General features: G+C 47.4%; 1 protein-coding gene across 1 annotated transcript in view; it reads left to right on the forward strand.

Annotated features, from left to right (window-relative positions):
• Window positions 1–2,670: 2,670 nt before the first annotated feature.
• EFNA4 (ephrin A4) overlaps window positions 2,671–14,223 on the forward strand; it is a 202,896-nt gene continuing 191,343 nt past the window's right edge. The window contains exon 1 of the mRNA XM_085636812.1: window positions 2,671–2,878. Coding sequence (XP_085492938.1) covers window positions 2,766–2,878 — 113 coding nt within the window. The 5' untranslated portion in view covers window positions 2,671–2,765. The remainder of the gene's footprint in view (window positions 2,879–14,223) is intronic.

Consider the following 14,223-nt stretch of genomic DNA (forward strand, 5'->3'; position numbering starts at 1 on the left):
CTTCAGAGTGCATGACGGTTTGGCTAGCCTGAGACGGCCGGCCAAACTGTCATGCGCACTGATCACAGTGGTGCACTTACCACTCCTCCAGCAGCCTGTCATCCCCATGGCTCCAACCCCAAAGACTCGGCAGGAAAGATAAAATGTGTTTATTATCGTTTTATTTTTCCTTTCCTGTTGTTTTGAGGCAGCTGGCGGGGTGGGGGGGGGGACGCTCTTCCGCCATAGCAGAAAAGCCGCCGCTGCTCATCACCCCCTCATCTATGTGTGGGACCCCCCAGCTTCTGAGACTTTCCTTCAGGCCCCAGCCTGCATGTGGAGGCTGCCTCTGCTGAACCCAATCACACCTGCGTGTGGAGACTGCCTCACTCACCCCTCTGCATGCGGAGTTTGCCTCTCCTGCCCCCAATAACCCTTGTGTGTGGAGGCTGCCTCTCCGGCCCCCATGCTCCTCAACCCTACATGTGGAGTCTCCTTCTCCTGTCCCCACGCTCCTCTCCTGCCTCCATGATCCTCACCCCTGAATGTGGAGGCAGCCTCCCCTGCCCCAACGCTCCTCAGCTGCCCTCCCATCACCCCTGCATGTAGGGGCTGACTGTTTGCCCCCATGCTCCTAAACCCTGCGTGTGGTGCTTCCTCTCCTGCCCCTACACTCTTCACCCTGCGTGTGGTGCTTCCTCTCCTGCCCCCACACTCTTCACCCTCCTCCACTCACCCCTGCATGTGTAGGCTGCCTCTCCTGTCCCCATGCTCCTCACTTACCCCACTCTCCTCACCCTTGCGTGTGGAGGCCCCCTCACCTGCCCCACGATGCTCACTCCTGCGTGCGGAGGTAGGCTGCCTCTACAGTCCTCGCCCCTGTGTGTGGAGGGAGGCTGCCTCTCCTGCCCCCATACTCATCACAGCTGCATGTGGAGACGTTCACAGGTAAGGAAGGTGCACTCTGATAGAAGTCAAGCAAAACCAGACAAATACAGTCCACAGGTCTTCTTTTTATTCAAGGTTGCTATTTAAAAACCGGCACACAGCCAACGCGTTTCGTTCCCTGATGCCAAGGGAACTTCGTCAGGGCTTGCAAATAAATTGAAAATTCAATATAAGAACAAAGACTGACAGATGCGTCTCATCAAGGTAAAGATCACAAACCATATGGATATATGCCAGTGAATTGAGTCCAAATAATAATCTTCAAAACATAAACGATGTGTTGGGGAAGATCACAAGAGTCCCGTATTTGGCTCCCATATATAGTCAGGCAGGTATGAATAATTCCTGCTATAGGTTTCTTTAAATCGATCGAGGTACAGACGACAGCATGATAACCGGCATAGACAACTGCATGTGGAGTCTGCCTCTTCTGCCTCCACGCTCCTCACCTGCCCCCACACTCCTCACCTGCCCCCACACTCCTCACCCACCCCCACACTCCTCACCCCTGCTTGTGGAGAAACGCTGCCTCTTCTGCCCCCACGTTCCTCACCCCTGCGTGCAGTCTGCCTCTCCTGACCCACCCGTCTGTGTTGAGGCTGCCTCTCTTGCCCCCGCCCGTCTGAGTGGAGGCTGACTCTCCTGCCCCTACGGTCCTTGCCCCTACGGTCCTTACCCCTCTGTGTGGAGGCTGCCTCAAATGCCACCACGGCCCTCGCCCCTCTGTTTGGACGCTGCCTCTCCTGCCCCCACCACCACTGCGTGTGGAGGCTGCCTCACCTGAGCCCCAGTAATCCCGGCTTGTGGAGGCTTCCTCCCATGCCCTCCAGTCACACGTGTGTGTGGAGGCTGCCTAGATCATGCCCCCATGCTCTCACCCCTGAGTGTGGAGGTAGGCGGCCTCTCCTGCCCCCACGGTCCTCACACATCTGTGTGGAGGCTGCCTCTCCTGCCCCCACACTCCTCACCCCTGCTTGTGGCGGGACGCAGCCTCTTCTGCCCCCACGTTCCTCACCCCTCTGTATGGAGGCTGCCTCTCCTGCCCCCACACTCCTCACCCCTGCGTGCAGAGTCTGCCTCTCCTGACCCACCCGTCTGTGTTGAGGCTGCCTCTCTTGCCCCCGCCCGTCTGAGTGGAGGCTGACTCTCCCGCCCCTACTGTCCTTACCCCTCTGTGTGGAGGCTGCCTCAAATGCCACCACGGCCCTCGCCCCTCTGTTTGGAGGCTGCGTCTCCTGCCCCAACCACCACTGCGTGTGGAGGGTACCTCACCTGAGCCCCAGTAACCCCGGCTTGTGGAGGCTTCCTCCCATGCCCTCCAGTCACACGTGCGTGTGGAGGCTGCCTAGATCATGCCCCATGCTCTCACCCACGAGTGTGGAGGTAGGCGGCCTCTCCTGCCCCTACTGTCCTTACCCCTCTGTGTGGAAGGCTGAAAGCTGCCTCAAATGCCACCACAGCCCTCATCCTCTGTGTGGAGGCTGCCTCACCTGAGCCCCAGTAACCCCTGAGTGTGGAATCGGCCTCTATTGTCCCCTAGCCACCCCTGCGTGTGGAGGTTCACTAGCTGCCCCCACGCTCTTACCCCTGCGTGTGGAGAGAGGCCGCCTCCCCAGCTCCTCGCGGGTTGAGGCCGCCCCTGCCCTCGTGTGCGCGAGCCTGTGTTGTTCTCTTCCCGCCTCCGGATTGGACAGAAGTTTTTTCCTCCTCCTGCCGGGGGCGGGGCCTCCCCGCACCTTTCTCCCGGCCTCTCATTCACTCGGGTGAGTGGGAGTCTGGTGCAGCAGGGTGCCGCGGATCCTACCCAGCAGGGACCCTCCGCCCCACCCCCCGCCGCCATGCCCCTGGACCCCCTGCTGAGGGGGCTGCTCTTGGTGTCCCTGGTCCTGGAGGAGGTGAGGAGGGCGTGCAGCGCCAGGCATGCAGTGTACTGGAACAACAGCAACCAGAGGTGAGTGCCCGGTGGGTGCAGGGGGCAGAGGGTGGGGGCCTGGTAATGGATCTGTGCTTGGACAGCAACTAGTCGAGATCGTGTACAGGAGTCATGGGGGGGGGGGGGGCTTGTCAGTCTACAGAGCTCCATGCTGGACTGACTGCAAGCAGACGTGGATGCTTGCTGCAGAGCCATGGGAACGGGGCCGGTGGGAGCAACAAAGGGCAGAGGGTCACAAGCGTCCCGGATGGATCAGTAGCAGCCGGGAGTGGGTGACCGGGAGAGTCAGGGGGCGGCAGTGCTTACATGGAGCATACCGGGTTGTTCAAGGAGGGCCATGGGAACAAGTGGGGCACATCCAGGAATGAGTAAACTACTTCCTGCATTATATTTCCTCCTTTCTAGCAGCGCACATTTCTCCCACTTTCCCCTAACCTTGTGAATTTCTAAGGCAGAAGTACTTTTTAAGTTGACAGGCGTCTGAAATATCAAGAGGTGGGCAGAGGCGTAGACACCCACAGGTTCAGTGGCACCAGGGCCCAATGAACCCCGAATATTGCTGTATTCCCTTGCCCAAGCGAGAGGCCCGTGTTCCCTATTTGGCCTGGGACCCTTGCAACGACACTTGGGTGAGACATTTGCTTTTGGTGAACAGTAGTTGGTTTATGCCCCACACAGGGAAAGAACGCTAATGTTAAAAATTATTTCTAGTATATTTACATGTTGTATAGGACGCTGTGCAAGTACTGTCATCCACTATTGGTAACAGGCATAGCCGGGGAGGAGAAGGAGGGTGGGGGTGGGGGGGTCACAGTGTCACAACCAGGAAGAGTCGGTGACCCCGTCGCCATGTGGGGTGGGGGAAACTCTTTGAGTTGCAGATTGCGGGCCCTTTTTGTCATTTTAATGGTACCGTGCAGGGCGTGACGGCATTCTTTTAAGGGGGTGGGGTGGGAGGGAGGAGAAAGGTTCCACGTTTTCTGAGTGCCTTGTGACAGCTAGACGTTTAGGTGTTGTGTGTTTGACTGTGGCGTGCTGGGTGCACCGGTTTTCGGGTTGTTGTTGTATGGCTCGAATACTGTGTGATGTGCTGTTTTGTGCGTTTGCCTTCTTGTGACTTTTGAGGGATTTGTGTTCAATTGACGCCTATGATGTGTGAGCTGTTCATTGGTGTGTGAGGGTTAATGTAAGGGTTGTCGATTGAGGGTTGTGTGTGTCTATGTAGATTCATGTTGTTTTTTCAAGATATCTTTGAGTACTCAGAGTTTACTGGTGAGTTCCTTCTGGGGTGGTAAGTTGTGCGTAGCTGGATGGGTTAAAAATTGTCTATTTTCAGCTTTGAGTGTTTCTGCTATATGAGAGGGAGTGTGTGAGTGTTTCTGCTATATGAGAGGGAGTGTGTGTGTCTTTTAATCCATGCTTTGCTCTCACTTTCCCTCCAAAACGTCCACACATAGCTGTGCCCTCTCTACAATATTGGGGGTGTTGTCGGGGGCAACATTATCAACAAACAGGCCCCACTCCTCCGCCTCTCTCCGGTGACCTTTGCCCCTTTACGCCATTGTGACTGTGTCAGGCATCGTCACCCTTGTCTCCTAAAGGCATTTAAAAAGTGATCGCTGTCAAACCCCCCACGAGTCCCTGATAGGTCCTGGGTTCCGCCTTATTTGTTACTGGGGCGCTACCCCACCCTCTACACAAGAAATACATAAAACAGACTATTGGATTGGTTTGTTTTCTTACTATTCATAAAATCAAAATTCAGGCAGTACTTTTCTGATACAGATTGCATTTATTTATTTAAATTTGACCGTGATTGGCACCCCCATGGAAAAGAATATCCTCCCCCTCCAATCAAACAAACAACATCAAAGTCTTAATACCAAAGTTCTACTGCGCTGCATCAGGTATGTTTTAAATCAAAGTGCAGACGTCTCAGAAGATTTGTGTTTGGAGTGGCGGGGGCCTGCCAAGAGCGCTTGGTTTACCCAAAGTGCTGTTTGTTTTATGTTGGCGCTTTTTAAAAAGAAGGGAAAGAAAACCAAATATACTTGAAAGGGCAAAGAGGGGAAATGTTAACCTCTTTTATTATGGTTGAAGAGAATTGTGCGGATCCTGTTTGGTGCTCCCTTGTTCTGTGCTTGTTTATTTTATCTGGCTGTCAGTTTTGTCATCTTAGATTAAACATCTCAGCTCTCTGTGATTATATTACGGCGTTTGTCAAACACAGGAAGAAAAGAGGGGGAAAAATGACCCACCAAGGGCTCTTTCTAAAATCTGTTCCCTAGGACAAGTCATAGAACTATTTCTATTAAGAAGTGTTCATTTACCCCATGTGTAAGAACTATTATTGTTAGCAACAGAAGTTATCTTTTTGGCTACTCTGTTCAAAGGTGAAAAATAGTTTCATATCTTGTTTTTTCATGTTCTGCCAGCCATGCGCGATTTTTGCTCCTCGTTCATTTTTTTTTTTTTTTTTTTAAACATTGAGATATGTCATACGACATCGAAGAAGGAATGCAAACTTGAACCATATGTGCTGCTGGACACTTCTCCCCACCCGAACTCTGTACAACTTGTTTCAATGTTTAAATTAATTCATGCGCCTGCCCAGATAAATGTTTGGACCACTAGACGAAGGATCAATTTTTCTTTTTTTTTTTTTTTACTTCAATTTTTTTCTTTTTCAATTTTGCTTTGGTGAGCCCTGAAATGCAAGTGTTTGTTGCTTGTGTAGAACAGTGCCAAGCTAGAGTCCCACATACCGCACAACAAATCTAATACTGTTAACAGGACCAATCACATTGTATTTTAACATTAACTTAATTTTTTTTTGTAACTAGACATTTAGCAAACCTCTACTAACCAAACGCACGCAGCAAATTTACAGAAATCACAAGTGCATGGGCCCCAATATAAAGAACAGCTTTGCTACAATCTTAATGGTAGAAAGTGTTATACAAATACATTCTGAAAACCTAATATGAACTTAGCTTTAAAATCTGTTTGGAATCTGATCAGGGCCCATGCTTCCTATCCAAAGTAGGAAAGTACTGCTGAGTTGAGTCATAATAACATCTAAGAGGTAATTCACTTTCAGATCAATGCTTTAGAAATAATCTGTATATTTCCAGTGATGCTATCCAATGTCCCAAAATTAAAACTGAAACTTCTCCTAAAGTTGTCAGTTTTTTATGTACAATAAAATAATTATGTTCTAATATAATTCCTTCACCATGAGTTCTTTTATGTAAAAGTTCTATACAACTTAAAATCCAGTTCAGAAATGTTATAAGGCGGTAGTGGTAAGTTTAAATAATTTTTTTAGACAATGGAAAATATAATTCCTAGTACAAAATGTGAAAACACAAACAAAATAACATACAAAAATGAGTTCTGAAATAATTTATAAATGTCAAAAAAGTAATAATTTTAATCATAAAAACATCAATAATCTAAAACAGAAAGATCAAATTGATGACATTAATTGATCCTTATTACATTTTATTATCTTATTAAAATTTCATCAAATTGACAAAACAATGAGTGTCAAATTTATGATCTTCATAAAGAATTCTTTTGGCCAAGGCATTGTCGTATAGAGTTTAAATCAGTTTCCTTCTTCAGTTCTCACATTGCTTTTGGAAAGTTGAACACATTGTGTACGTTGTCACACACGATGACAGTAAAGGGTAAGCGAGTGAAGGCAGCATTCGTATTAATGTGCCAGGATATTGATCAACGGCATTATAGAGGTTTACAGTTCTTGGCGGTTAAGTTTGGATGACCATGTCTGCTACAACACCTCCTGTGCGAACTATGGACTCCAGCTTGGCATTATCTCCTGTGCTTAATTTTTATTTTTTTTAAATGCAGGGGCCAAAAGTATTTTTTAAGAGCCAAGAGCTGTTGATTGCTGGTGCTGCTTAGTCCCAAGGTTGCCTGGTCTTGATTCCACCTCATGCCTCTTTCTTCCACTACCCGGCACCTCCTATCTCTAAGTTTCTTTTTGTTGCTGCTTTCTCCATTTGTCAGTTTTCCTAGCTTTCACTTCTTTTTTTTTTTTCTCCCTTGTCTGTCTTTCTCTCTCTTGCTGAAGAATGAGTCCTGCTCCAAAAAATGTGTTCCAGCTGCAGCCCCCCACAAATTAAGTTCTGCTTGGCTCTGTGCTTCAATCACAGCTTCCTTCCTGATCAGGCCAAAGTTGTGCAGACAGTATTTTTATTTGTAATCTTATTTTTTTTTAAATTGTAAACAGAACTGTGGTGCATGTAAAATTCCTTTAGACACTCCCAACTTTTTAAAACAATATTTTTTATATCTTCACATGATTTATTCTTATTGTTGGAAGTCGACTTAGTCTTTCTTTGACAATGTTTCTCGCACAAAAACGAATTTATCCGAGGGCAGGGTGATGGTTTCCCACTCCGAGCCCTTCTCACGTCTGCTCTATAAAGTACACTCCAGTCCCTTGAAAACAGGGCTGAGAATGGGAACTCTTAAGCTTGGACAATACACTGTTCATTTATAATAACATGTCTCCAGCCTTCGCTTATGGGCTTCCCAAGAGAAATATTTGCTTTACCGCCGCCTTTCTGCTGCAACACAATGCCTCCTATTGTGCAGACTCCTCTGTGTTAGCCTTGCACGAGGGCCTAACAGGTACCCCCCGAAAAGGTGCCAAATCCCCAACTGTACGTGCACTTGTGACTGAAACAGTAGCTTATGCAGGGGCCACTCTGAGGTCAACCGACGCAGACATAACTTTTTTTTCCTTCTGCTAAAATATATATATATTTTTTTTTTAGAGAAACATTTCTGTCGGAGTCTAAACGATTGCTACTGAAAGACACATTTTTAAATTATTTTGCTTTCATTTTATTTCTTTCTGTGGATTTTGTTAATCTCGCAAACATAACATTTTTGTTTTTTTACAGGCGGTACTCACGCAAGCCATTTCCTTTCATCGACGCTCCGTGCCCTGCACCCGTCTTTAGCTTCTGGGCATGATAAACAACCTGTTCTGGAACAACTCGTTTTGATGCCCCATAAATCTCAATCTATGTGAAGTTCTTTTAGTAGCGCCTCGAGCGCTTTGCAGGCACGCGAAGCCACTTGTTACTAATCAGATGGAGAAGGAATTCCGGGGAAGTGCTCGAAGGGAAGGTGCGGGCGCAGGGGGACGTCCCAGGCTCACTGAAGTGGCCGAGTCCACCCTAAACTACCCCCGGGGGCTTTCCCACGTCCACTGAAGTGGCCGAGTCCACCCTAAACTACCCCCGGGGACCTCCCCACGTCCACTGAAGTGGCCGAGTCCACCCTAAACTACCCCCGGGGGCTTCCCTAGAGAACTTGAGGCCATGACTCTCTGAGCTGAAGATCTGGCTATGGGATCAGGGCCCCCTTTGTTCTTGAACTAATAGGGCCACTTGGCTTCTGGCAGGCTGTTATCATAGCACCGTGGGTCAATGTACCTGCTGGCGAGAACTAGGCCTCTGGACCATAGGTTCTCCTGTCCAGGAAGCTGCGTCCCTTCTATTAGAGGACAACTGGAAAAGTACAGTCCAGTGAGAGAAAATCTGTTATTAGCCCCTTCAGGTTGGCTTAGTCGGTTTCATACAGAAGTTCTAGGATTGGTCTTGTAATCATATGTGTGCGCAAAGGTCCATATAAAAGGCGGTCTCCTGCTTGCAGTGGGTGGTGAGTTGGGGGTCCCCACGTGCAGCGGGAAGCTGGTGCCTTCGTGGTGTGATGCTCGCTTGCCTATAACTGGTTATGGAGTCCGCTTTAGTGTTAGTGAACACGGCAAAGGTCATCCGACTCCACTGTTGACCTTGAATGGATGTGGGTCTGTCTGACTTGCTCTACCCAAGGGAGCTTCTGCTCCGGCCTGTATGTACGATTGTCTGGTTACCTCTATTGAAGGCAGCTTCCACGCGTGGTTTTAAGACGCATCCTCTACTTAGGACCAAAACTAGCTTCAGTATCTGGGTTTATGAAGGACTGTTGAGTGACTTCTAAGGCTAGGAGGGTAAAGAATTGTCCTGTAGGCTCTATCTCAGCCTACGTCTCTGCATGGTGTACGAAGGATGCTCTGAAGATCTCGAAGGCACCCCGCTCCTGGGTGTAAGACGTATCACCTATTCACTGTCTCTAAGGTCGAATCCAAATCTGGCTGTATGACGGATTTTCTGATGTTTTCTAAGGCTACTTCATGCATGGGTGTATGAAGGATAACCTGATTGACTATCAAAGGCAGCTTCCAAACCGGGATGCATGTAGGATTGTCCAAAGTCCTCTAATTTTGCTCCATACCTGCGTGTATGAAGGATCGTTCGATACCCTCTATTTAAGGCTACCTCCATACCTGCATGTATGAGGGATCGTTCGATAACCTCTATTTAAGGCTACCTCCATACCTGCTTGTATGAGGGATCGTTCGATAACCTCTATTTAAGGCTACCTCCATACCTGCATGTATGAGGGATCGTTCGATAACCTCTATTTAAGGCTACTTCCATACCTGCCTTATGAAGGATCGTCCGATAACCTCTATTTAAGGCTGCTTGCATGCCTGCATGTATGAATGATTATCCGTTTGACTTGCGTGTTTGATGGATTGTCCAATGATCTGCATCTCAGCCTACGCGTATGAGTCGATTAGCTGTCTTACTGTATGTAAGATTGTTTCCACACCTGGGTAGTCCCAAAACATCTGCCTAAGGCTACTTCCATGCTTGAGTGTATGAAGGGTTGGTTACCTGTTGACTGTATCGAAGACCCGCTTCCATACCTGGATGTAAGAATGATTCTCCACGTACCTCTGTCTAAGACATTTTCAAACCTCGGTGTGTGAGTCATTTAAAAGGCTGTTTCTATACATGGAGTATGCAGGCCTGTCTTCTTTCTAAGGACTTTTCCATAGGTGTGAGTGTCCAGGACTGTACTTTTTTCGAAGACTGCTTCCATACCCGGGTGGGATGCTAACTACCTACTTCTTTCGAAGGCCGCTTCCATACCCGGGTGGGGTGCTGACTACCTAGTTCTTTCGAAGGCCACTCCAATACCCAGGTGGGCATCTCAGTGGGGTGATGACTGCCTACTTCTTTTGAAGGCCGCTCCCATACCCGGGTGGGGTGCTGACTGCCTACTTCCTTTGAAGGCCGCTCCCATATCTGGGTGGGGTATTGACTGCCTACTTCTTTTGAAGACAGCTCCCATACCCGGGTGGGGTGCTGACTGCCTACTTCCTTCAATAGGCCGCTCCCATACCCGGGTGGGGTGCTGACTGCCTACTACCTTCGAAGGCCACTTCCATACCCGGGTGGGGTGCTGACTACCTAGTTCTTTCGAAGGCCACTCCAATACCCAGGTGGGCATCTCAGTGGGGTGATGACTGCCTACTTCTTTTGAAGGCCGCTCCCATACCTGGGTGGGGTGCTGACTGCCTACTTCCTTCGAAGGCCGCTCCCATACCCGGGTGGGGTGCTGACTGCCTACTTCCTTCGAAGGCCGCCCCCATATCTGGGTGGGGTGTTGACTGCCTACTTCATTTGAAGGCCGCTCCCATACCCGGGTGGGGTGCTGACTGCCTACTTCCTTCGAAGGCCGCTCCCATACCCGGGTGGGGTGCTGACTGCCTACTTCCTTTGAAGGCCGCTTCCATACTTGGGTGTGTGTAGAACTGACTGCATATTTTGGCGTCTCTCTGGTTGAACATGGCCCATATTATGCCCTTAGGGTTTTTGCAGTCATGAAAGTTAGACTGCCTTCATCACTGGGTTATAATATGCCTGTAGGAAAATTCAGAGCTAATTTGCAGTGCAGGTGTGTGTGAATAGCCTGCTCTGTCATTCTGCAAGGAAAGTTAAAGATTAAGTGTTAATATATAAATATAAAAAAAAATATATATACATGCACACGTTTTTTGACAGCCGAGTTCATCGATTGGTTTGTTCAAGTGTCATTCACACGTTCCTTCCGCTCACCGCAGAACACAGCATGGGTAGTGGCTCAGCCCACATCAGCCGAATGTATGTTGTTACAACAAATTCCGTTGCAACGCATGCCTTTACCACGCATGCGTTACAACGGAATGATTTTTCCTCGCATAATCTTTACCACTAATATTCCTTTACCACGCATACTTGCATGGTAATGGAATACTCTTGGTAAAGGTTATACCCTTCCCCTGTACCCTTGCGTGATCCCCCTTCCCCCAATACTTTTTATAATTATTTGTATTTCCCTTACCTCTTCACATTGTCTCTTCGTTCTTCCTTTGTGACTGACGTTATACGTCTTCATTTTGAAGCGTCATTTCCTTTTACATAAAACAACGTCGATTTCCTCTACTTCCCCACGTTATTATTTTTTTTGGGGGGGGAGACCCCCCCCACACCCCCCTTTCTTTTCTCATTTTTTTTGGGAGGGGGGGGGGAGACCCCCCAAGCCCCCTTTTTTTGTCTAATTTTTGCCTTTAACTCAAGTCTTCAACAAGCTGAAACACACCTTAGACAGTAAAAAAGGACCACACTAATGACGTTAAACGCAGGACGTAGCAACGTAGAAGACTATGAAGAAGGAAGACTTGCGTGGTAAAGACGATAGTGGAAGAAGAACGCGTGGTGAAGACGTCTACCAGGTAAGTGTTGCGTAGTAAATGTTCCTCGTTGTAACGCCATCGTGGTAAAGGATGTTTCCCACATCAGCCATTACCTCTCTTCACTGTAAATGACGGCATTTCCCTTGACTCCACCTAAAAAGTAATCGACTTGCTCGAGTGCCGGGGTTGGTGGAAATCTCTGCGTTCATTGCTCGTGTGTGTTATAGGAAAGGGGGCACCGGGCCCCCTTCCTTTTCACACGTTCGTCTCCATTGGGGGGCACCTGCAGTTGTTTTTGCGGGTGGAGGGCGCTTTACAACCTTCGCAGAAGTCTAGGCTCCCACAGTTGTGGTGTTTAAGCTGAAGCCGGGCGCCCCGTCCCCAAGAGACCCCATGCTACCGCACCCCTATGCCTGGGCGTGCAGCCTCTTTGACTCCGCGCTTTAAACAAGCCGGCCCCGAAAGACCGAGGCGGGCTGAGCGGAAATACAGGCCAGATGGACAGATGCAGGGGCCCTGAGGTGCCGGTGCCCCGTCCTAACACTTAAAGGGGCCCCCAGCCCTTCAGAGGGCCTCACTCACACTCAGCCCAAGGTCGATGTATATCTGTGAGAAGTGGGGATTCAGGGGCCCCTCGTTACATTCTGCAGGTAGGGCCCCCATCATTGGCGCGGCTTGTCGGGGCTCAAGCGCCTCGTGTTGCGCAACGTGAGCGTTGGAACTCTAGGTGCCCTCCGGATGCCCCGGATTTTCACGGAAATATTTTTTGGGAGGTAGGGTGGCAGACTGTGTCGCTACTCTAGAGTAACACAGACAACTCCTAAAACATACCATAGATTTGAAAGCGTTTTTAAAACAGAAGTGTGTTTCCTGAGCTAAATTCACAAATATTCCCAAAGTCCCCCACCCTTGAATCCTGCCAGTTTATATCGAAAACGTTAATAGAAAAGGAATTGTTTACTTCGGAAACTGGCCCTCCTCCGAGTGGGGGCTGAAACGTCTACTCTAGCAGCCTGGGGTCGTTTTGTAAAACACCGTGCACCCTTAACACGAACTGTTTTATTTAATATAAGAGTTTTTACTAAAACTCCTCTCCAAGCCATTTAGTAGCACTTTGAACAGCAGCTGGGAATGTCACCCACATTAACGTTTTATCGACCCTGGGAAGATAGATAAAGGAATGTCAGATTTTTCTCCTACCAGGATTGGGATATGTAAGTTATCATTTGATATTATTCTTAATATTAATGTCTGCGCAGAGGGTTGTAACAATCCGACCCTCTTCAACGCCCAGCGGGTTTTTGTACTTTTCAGCCCAGTTCAACACCGCCTTTTATTCTGGAGCTAAGGAACCGGTAGTTTTTATATGATTCAAACGCCGATCTCTCGTGTTTATTTTCAGATTATTTTTATTGATTTGCATTTCTGTAAAGTTATTTACCTGCATATTAGATGGTTTTTTTCCTGCTGAAAATATATTTTTTTGATTTTAAAGAAGGTAAAATAAATTTAAAAAAACAATCCTTGTACAATGAACTGTACAAATGTTCTACCGTAGTGGTTCCTAACCTTTTGACTTCTGTGGCCCCCCAATTTATTTGGCACTTGAAACCGGGGTCTCCCACTGAGTCATTATTGTAAGTCGGGGACCCCTGGCCTGATTAATTTCTATGATTTGAAGCCCACAACAATACACACAAAATTCAAAAACAAGTATAAAACAAACACATGGTCAAATATTGAAATGTTTTGTTTAATTCACAAACAAATATAGCAAGTTTTCATATTTTCAAATTTGCTTATTTAATTATATATACTTTATTAATTTTAAATGGATTGATTTTAATAACATTTTTGTTGTTGTTAAGCAGTGATGGACTCCCTGAGTAGGCCTCGCGGACCTCTAAGGGCTACTCGGACCACAGGTTAAGAACCACTGCTTTACCGTACATGACTTTATGTACGCATCTAGTACAACCAAATGATTTCAGATTATGTAAATATTCGAGTTCTAAACAAAGGTTTGGTACTTAGTGCTAGTACTCCAAGAAGTCTTAATAACACGCTCTGCCAGTAGAACTACCTCAGTATTAACAAATGTAAATTGTGAAATATGAGACTGAACTTATAAAAATAGTTGACATTATTTCCTTATTTTTTGCTCGGATAATTATGTTGCTCAAAATGCTTTAAAAAAAGAATCTGATTTTTTAGTTTGTAGCCCAGGACACTTTTTTTTTGACACTTTTTTTTATTTACGTACGTGTATTTCAACACAAACATTGAATAACTAATTTTTAGGTCTTGCCTAGCGGAGCAGCGCATGCGCTGCTCGCTTTGCAAGGCATGCAGTATACACTATAAGTGAGGGAAGCCCCGCCTACTCCCCCACCCACTTTTTCATAGGCTTGTGGCTTTGTCCTCTCTAAATGCTGCCTTCTGATTGGTTTAGAGGCTGCTAGTCCCTCCTTATGACGGCCATATCTCCTTCCTTAACAAAAATGAATGTGTTCTCATGTAATGCAACTGGTGCTATGTAAAGCGCTCTGATACCCAATTCAGGTCAAGTTCGCGCTATATAAAACTCTGTAAAAAAGATGTGTATTATATTACAATACTCTTCTGCCTTTAGACCCACCTTCTTTATTTCCCACCCCTTCGAGTGTTCAGGCAATAAGTCCCCTGTTGATTCCCAAAACGTAACTTTTCATTGTCAAAGGATTTTTAATGCGCCTGGTTTAAATCGCAAATTGTAGGA

The sequence above is a fragment of the Triturus cristatus genome, chromosome 12 (assembly GCF_964204655.1).
Source record: "Triturus cristatus chromosome 12, aTriCri1.1, whole genome shotgun sequence".
NCBI lineage: Eukaryota > Metazoa > Chordata > Amphibia > Caudata > Salamandridae > Triturus > Triturus cristatus.